The 8,092-nt window shown below is 33.5% G+C and overlaps 1 protein-coding gene across 1 annotated transcript; it reads left to right on the top strand.

The window, feature by feature from the left end:
* The first annotated feature begins 765 nt into the window (after positions 1 to 765).
* LOC136802775 (guanine nucleotide-binding protein G(I)/G(S)/G(T) subunit beta-1-like) lies at positions 766 to 6,298 on the top strand. The gene is given in 11 exon segments (XM_067059533.1): positions 766 to 879; positions 2,176 to 2,214; positions 2,353 to 2,459; positions 2,905 to 2,968; positions 3,372 to 3,534; positions 3,689 to 3,720; positions 3,722 to 3,756; positions 4,038 to 4,170; positions 4,982 to 5,053; positions 5,301 to 5,378; positions 5,735 to 6,298. Coding segments are annotated over 11 exon segments (1,026 nt in total). The 5' UTR covers positions 766 to 822; the 3' UTR covers positions 5,981 to 6,298.
* The last annotated feature ends 1,794 nt before the right edge of the window (positions 6,299 to 8,092 follow it).

Below are 8,092 nucleotides of genomic sequence, written 5' to 3'. Positions count from 1 at the left end.
CTCCTAAATAATTTTATTTCGAATCTAACATTCTTCTTAGAGTCCTATGTTGGTTTTATAGCCAGAACACGCAGTATTTTATGGATTGTGATTTTACGATGACTTTGTGTGAAATGCTCTCATCGGAAAACTTCTAGAGTTTTTTATTTCTCGGGTCGGACGACAAAAAGTGCTTAGATAGAAGAGAGCCATCGTACGTATGCACGGCATAAAAAACTAACAATACTCATTGAATACCAAGGAGAGAACTCATAGAAACAGCCTTGTGATTTCCTACTGGGAAAATATGAATGAAAAAAAACGAATTACAGCTACTCTCCAAAATTCTTCTTTTCGGCTTCTTTCGGGTTTTCAGCAAACCGATAGTCAACTCGCAAAACTCGCCAACTCGCCTACTTGAATACTTTCTTTGTTATGATTTTTTTGCTTATTCAGCAAATACTCGAACTTTTAACTCGCGCGGCAGTTGTATTTTTTTCATACGGTAATTTCATTGGCTCGTCCGCAAAATGTTTTGGTAGAGTATTCACGAACACTCCCTGACAAGAGGATAGCCATCTTGGGAAAAGTGGTCTGTTTAGAATATATTTATGGTTTTATTTTGATATATAGCGTGTTTTAGAAGGCATAAACAGAAAGATTGGATGTTACATTACGCTGAGAAGTTGTTTTTCTGAAGAAAATATTCGTTTGCGATGGTGTTTTTTTGAGAAAATGTTTCGGTTTTTTATGATGAAGCTTGGAGTGCCTTTATTTTCATAATAGATATTAATTATCTTGGATATTCGTTTTGATATTAGGCAAAATAAATAATAATACAAGATGTCTGATTTGGATGCTTTGAGGCAAGAAGCTGAAAATCTTAAGAATCAAATCAGGGTAAGCTTTATTTTTACTGATGTTCACTTTTATCACTCTTCCTGCTCGGCTCTATTTTCAATTAGCAAGTCGGTTTTCAGGATAGGTGTTTTCGAGCGCGTTTTGCTGTCACGTGATAACAGCAGCTGCGTGCGTCTTTTACACTGAAATCTCTAAACGAAAGAATATTGATCACGTGTCATCACAATCGAATCTTTGTTCACAGCTGTCTCTCTCTTCACGAAAGAAAGTCAAAATGGCTGCCGTAAACTGTTCGGATAAAATTATATCGCTTTGATCAAAGTTCAAGAATTCTCTGCTTTGTCTTTCCCCACCCATTTTATTAAATTCTCTGCAAAAACTTTTGGGAACTTCCTCAATTTTTAAACCAAACACATTCAACAGTAAAAGGAATGCTGATGTTTTAAAAGCTGTCTGGGAGAATCTGTCTTTTAAAACCAATCCATTTTTGTAATATTTTTAAAGAGATTTTTAAGATATCTCTTATTTATCCAGAATCCTTCCCCAAGCTTTCATAAGCTGTTGTAGTACACTAAGTTATTATTGTACAGTGTTGCAAAAAACCGTTGGTGATGACTGGTATAGCTGGTACTTTTTGGTTTCAACTGGTCATTTTTAAGTTTAAATTTTACTTTGGTGGGGTAAAAACATGAGATTGCCTGTTTCAGAAGTTTTATATATATTTTTTTTTGTATCATCTCATAATGGGCCATTCTATTTTTTATCTGTTAGCCCCCAACAAACGACATGAAATTTCCGTGGAAGACGGCGTTTGTCCACGGAAGAATATTTCAATGAATTAGAAAAAAGCCCGCGCGGTCAGCGATTCTATAAAAAGCGACCGCGCGGGCTGTCTGGGGCATCCAGGGTAGTCTCTCAAAAACAAATAATACGGACCCCGGGCACGCATCAAAAAAAACCCGGACTGTCCGGGGCATAGGCAGGGTCGTCAAATTTACAAAATACCGTGGAATTCGGATACTGCAACCTAAAAAAATCATGAGATTCCAATACTTTTATGCAAGATTAAGTAATATTCATGGAACTCTGATATTTATCTCTGATGTCGTCCATTTAGGGAGTAATGTTTTTTTTTCTGGAATGGCCCAATCATTAGGAGCACCCCTAGACCCCAAGCTTTCTTTTTTCTCGCTATGGTAAAAAAATTTGTCCGAATTGTATTTTGAATAAAATACAGTACGCAGAAACGCTGCAAAAAAGGTTTCAAACACTACAGCTATTTTTATGTGAAAGTCTGATTGTATGATTGAATATTTATTCTATATCAAATTTTAGGATGCAAGAAAAGTTGCGCAAGATACCAACTTTGCTTCAGTAAGATTTGTTTTATTTTTCATTCATTCTTTTATTCATTTCTACATTGCAATGAAAATATAATAGAAAAGATAAATTAAAGTCTGCATGACATGTTTCCATAATAGTGACTCTTATTCTTATTAAAACTGATTTTAGGCGGCTGCAAATGTTGAAGCCATCAACAGGATACAACTTCGAACCAGGCGTACCCTTCGTGGTCATTTAGCCAAAATTTATGCCATGCACTGGGCCTCTGACTCAAGGTAACATTTTCTTTGGAGCTTGGTATTCTTGTTAAAGAGATAAATTAAAAAATTGAAAATACTTTAGAAAAGAAAATTTGATTGCTCCCTAATGTAAAAAGACATTTACAAATTTTATTCTTGTAGTTGAATCATAGTCATTATGAAAAACCCTGGTCTGTAAGGCTTTTAAATTGATTTGTTTTGCATAGTTTTTGATCATGTGGTTATGAAATTAACTGATCCCAAGAGTAAACAATGGTAATGTGATCAAAAATTATGCAAATCGCAACTTGCCTTTTATTTACAACAAAGGAAAAGTTGATTACCAGACCAATGTTTTTTATAATGACTATGGTTGAATTTAGATCAATCAGTTAATATGATTTCCTAAAAATCTTAAGAAAATGAATTTGAAGTTAAATCGTTTGGTGTATTTCTCATTACTGATTCTTTTGCAATTTAGGAGTCTGGTCAGTGCTTCTCAAGATGGTAAACTTATTGTATGGGATTCTTACACAACAAACAAGGTAAAAAATCCCTTATTATGTTTTTTACTGTATCAATTATTTTTGTTTGATTTTCGAGCCTTTATTTAGTTTCATAATAGGTACCCTTTTTAGAAAAGTCCTCTCCTTACTCTAATATAATGAATAGTCGATAGAAAGGGAATAAAATACAAGAATAGATAATATACAAATTCAAACACCTGGTCATCTTTTTGCACTTGCAAAAGCAAATACTTTTTAACTTTACAAAATCTTTTAACTTTTCAAGAATCAGATCCTCCCCCTCCAGTTTACTTTTTTATTGCCTGAATAAAAGTATACTCTCTGTCTCCTAAAGAAAAATTGAATAGGAAAGCTTTTACATTTTGTCTGTATTTCATTCATAAATCAATAAAGTGCAATCTCAAATTGACTTTATTTTCAGGTTCATGCTATCCCATTGAGATCAAGTTGGGTCATGACATGTGCTTATGCTCAATCAGGAAACTACGTAGCTTGTGGTGGACTTGATAATATCTGCTCCATATACAGTTTAAAAACACGAGAAGGAAATGTTCGTGTAAGCAGAGAACTTCCAGGACATACAGGTAATTTTTTTTATTCTTCAACCAGCTAACAGCTAGTAGAGTACAAAATTATTTTGCAAAAGGTTAAATTGTAAGCTCGTCTATGAACATTTGTTACAATTTGTATTTTGTTTTTCCATTTTCATGAGAGATACATTCTACATGCACTTTTTAGGATATTTGTCTTGTTGTCGGTTTTTGGACGACTTCTCAGATCTTAACCAGTTCAGGAGATACTACCTGGTAAGTCATCATTTTTTGCCAGTTATTAATTCTCTGAGGTGACTAATAATCAAGTTTCTTAACAGGGACGCCTAAGTAAGTTACATCTCTCTTAGAAATCAAATCAAGAAATTACAAAATAATATCTCATCAAAACACTAACCAATCATTCCAATGAAAAGCTTGTCTAATTAAAAGCAATCATCAAAAATATGATGAGAACTACTGGATGGTTTGTGTTTTATCAGGAACTGCTTAGAGACTTAAAATATCTACCAATGTTTTTTTCTTTTAAATTTTAGTTGTTTATGGGATATTGAAACTGGTCAACAACTTACTTCATTTATTGGACACACCGGAGATGTAATGAGCATCTCACTATGTAATGATGACAACAGAACGTTTGTTTCTGGTGCTTGTGATGCCTCTGCAAAGGTAAGTGAAACTAAAGCAACATTGAAGCTGGGTGTCCACTGAAAAAAGTTCATCGTAAAATAAATCCAGACTGGAATTAAAAAACTTGTTTTTTTTGTGACAGAAGGAAAAATACAGTGATCAAAGTTCTTCCTTCTCACAGGAATTTTTGTCAAAGTTTTTCGTCTCATCTAGAAATGGTTATTTAGCAAGAAATAGTGATTTTATTCTCTCGAATAATTCCATCAGAAAGAAATCTTGTATTAAAACTGTGTTTATGGCTGATGGTCTTGACGTTCATATATGTATTTTTTTTTTCAACCTATTTTAGATAGATAAATATTTTCTCTGTATGATAGGCATTTTAAGAGCATTCTGAGTTGTTTTAAATTGACAAATTTTAGTGCTTTTCTAGCCAATCTAGGGGGTAAAAAATCTGAAGATTTTCTGACCCTCTACCCTAACCATGGTGGGGCCTGCAGGTATCACTGTATACCAAAATATCTCTATCAAGAAATTTTCCGTCTCACAGAAAAAAAAACTGACCACTGAAAATAATAGTCGATGTAGAATGAAAACGTTTTCATTTTTCTTCGTCGTATTTTTTCACCCTATCGCAAATAAAGCAAAAGGTTTTTAATTCCAGACATGCGTCTGGATTTATTTTTTGTCAACAGGTATTTGCGATGAACTTAACATTACTTTACACCACACAATTTTGAGAAGTGCTTTTTAAATACATATATACTAAGTACCTCTGAGCATAGGATTACAATATAATATTAGGTGCAGATTGTTTGCCAGTTTTGATTATTTTACCTCTTTCCTATAGGTTTGGGATATCCGAACTGGAATGTGCACACAAACATTTACTGGGCATGAATCAGATATCAATGCTGTTTCTGTAAGTACACAGTATTTAAAGATATTATTTTATGTATAGAAAGGAGGTGCATCCTCTATGCTGTTAAAGTAGAATAGGCACTACCAAAAAGGGAGAAAGTTGTTCTTTATTTTCTTGCATTTTCTTTGACTTTCATTTCTACATTTGACTTTTTGAAAGGCTTTCTTTCTTCTCTCAAAAGGAATTGAAACAAGCTTGAACTCTGTGTTGGATTCTGTTTTACAATTGTATATTTTCTTCCTTTCAGTATTTCCCAAGCAACAGTGCTTTTGGTACTGGATCTGATGACGCCACTTGTAGATTATTTGATATCCGTTCAGATCAAGTGAGTTTTTTAAATCATCTTTTTATTAACAAACAAGAAAAATTCTGTCTGAATGAGAATGATGTAAAAGAAAGAAAGAAGGAAGGATGATCCCTGCAATATGAACAGTATGGGCCCTAGAGTTAACTATTCTAGGAAAGGGAAATCATACCTGACACCATTGACCCTGTGCTCGCGGCACAACAGAGCCATGGTGTATCAGTGACATTACTCAAGCAAGCATACCTTATATCTGAGTAGGGTACCAATCTGCTGTGTAGAAACATAACTTTCTCATTGAGCTGTATTCGATATTATTAAGTATTGCATTTTATTGGCTCTTGCTCTGAACTAATTAATTAACCTTTGTTTTACAGGAAATGATGTGCTATTCTCATGACAACATTATTTGCGGTATCACCTCCGTTGCATTCTCCAAGAGTGGTCGATTATTACTTGCTGGTTATGATGACTTCAACTGCAATGCTTGGGATACGCTGAAAGGTGAAAGAGCTGGTGTCCTTGCTGGGCATGACAATAGGGTTAGCTGTTTGGGTGTTACCGACGATGGTATGGCTGTAGCAACCGGTAGTTGGGATAGTTTCCTTAGAGTATGGAATTAGACAAATTTTTTCAATTCATAAATCAGCTGCATTTTTTCATCCTCTCCTTAACTTACTAAGTCAATGAAAACGAGAACTTATTGATCACTGGAGAATGACATGGCGAGCAAAGGAATGAATTTGCAGAATTTTTATGTGAACCAATATAAGACGTGATGGAGTTGTTGGCAAAATGATGACATATTGCTGGACCCTCGTTGCAAAATTTAAGAACCTGGATGAAATTAATAATAGCTGTATTTAACATGAAATGATGAAAATTACAAAATGAGGAGGCTTGGGACTAAAGAGAGGAATGCTCCAATACGAAAAGCTTCTCTTTTGGCACGAATTCAACAAAAAATTAGTCGAAAAATTATCACGAGATATTTTATGTGGATACTATAAAGTGATGAAGAAAGAAGAGAAAAATTTCAGAATATTTTACTTTTATCAAATTTTTTTTTGTTTTTGATTTTAGAGGAAATTTGTAGGTTATTACGGTATATCAGTATAAATCCACATTCATCTCTTCGTTTACAATCATTCACTCTCGACGGCCAAATTTGAATTAGATCTTTCGATCATTCTATACAATACAGTCTGTGATCCTTGGAAACGGAAAAATCTAAGGCTAGAGTACTCAATGATTGTAAATATTAACCATTTTTCGTTTTTTTTCCTATGTTGGTTTTTTCTTATGATTATTTTTTTTATGCGTGAATCAAATTTTATTAGAGAGAACTCACCTCCGTTGGTATTAATTTATATTAGTGTTTAGCTAACCATTTGTGTGTAGCAAATATTTTTCACTTTCCTCACAGCATATCCAAAGAAAAGAGAAGTATCTTCTGTTTTAAGTTTGAAAGATTCTTAACCTTCTAGAATTAACTAAAACTTCAAGTTTTGTGTCATCTCGTTTGTAACTCAGTAAGTTCAAGTAATGAACTATACTTAGAAAAGCGTATAATGATGTTTTCTTACTAGTCAATGGATTATACATTACCTATGGGACTATTTTCTCTAAATCTTTTGTACATTTTGCAGATGGATCAGTTTCTAAATAAGTATGATTTTTTGGCAAAGAGATAACCAGCTTAAAAACACTCATTCGATTCTCGAACATATAGGCTTCAAATTTTATTTTTGTAAGCCTACAAAAAAATTACTTCTTTCAATATTTAAAGGCATTTAGCAAGATCAGAGAGAAATTTTAGAAGTACAATTTCTATTATGAGGGATATTTTACTTATTAGAAACATAACAACTAGAATAAATTGTAAATTTTCTTTGAACAAATACGTGTAAGTATACACTAAAACATTCCTCTGATTATTTCTTCTTTCTCCTTATGGACTCCCTCGCATAATAGATCTTATCGGAGTATTACAATAAAAATCTCTTAGGGATTCCTCGAGGGAATTCTATTGTAATCCTCCCGAAACAATCCCACAATGCATCGTTTTTTAGAAAAATAAAAAACTCTGAAAAGATCTATTTTGCAAAAGTTGTTTGGTAGGGCCTAGGGACGTGACTCAAACACAGACTTTAGTAAACCCTGGACCGAATTTTATCCACCATCTTTTATTAATAAAATTTGATAAAATTAATTTTGATTGGCAGGAATCGAGAAATTGTGTCCAGGGTACGTCATAAAGGTACAATCGACGATTTTAACCATATCAAAATAACACTCATATTTGTTAGTGGTATATACGTCATAGGATATTTCAAGGGGCAATCTGTATTATAAATCGTACGCGGTGGAAAAAAAATTTAAAAACTTTTGCGATCTTCGTGAAAGATTCTTGACAAAATAGAAAATATATCACTTATAATATTTAAAATTAAATTTAAGATTTAGCCTGTCAAAGCCTCATAAGTCAAAACATTCAACCCAACCCAGGAAGTCTCTATAAGCCATTTTCCTGCAAAAGTATTGTCTTGATTCGCGAAAGTTCATGCTCGCGAAAAAGATTTTTTGTCAAATTTTTGATAGTAAATATCGTAAGTTTTGCGAGTCGTTACACGGCTCGTACACGGCAATACTGATCCATTGCAGAACGATTTTCAATAATTTTACAATGAAGCCCTTTCCGTCCTTTCAGATGTATTCCTCCTCCTGCCCAAAAT

The sequence above is a fragment of the Clytia hemisphaerica genome, unplaced genomic scaffold, assembly GCF_902728285.1.
Source record: "Clytia hemisphaerica strain Z4C2 unplaced genomic scaffold, Clytia hemisphaerica genome assembly, whole genome shotgun sequence".
NCBI classification, from domain to species: Eukaryota; Metazoa; Cnidaria; class Hydrozoa; order Leptothecata; family Clytiidae; genus Clytia; species Clytia hemisphaerica.
The sequence above is the reverse complement of the archived record's forward strand: the minus strand, read 5'-3'. Positions and strand labels throughout refer to the sequence as shown.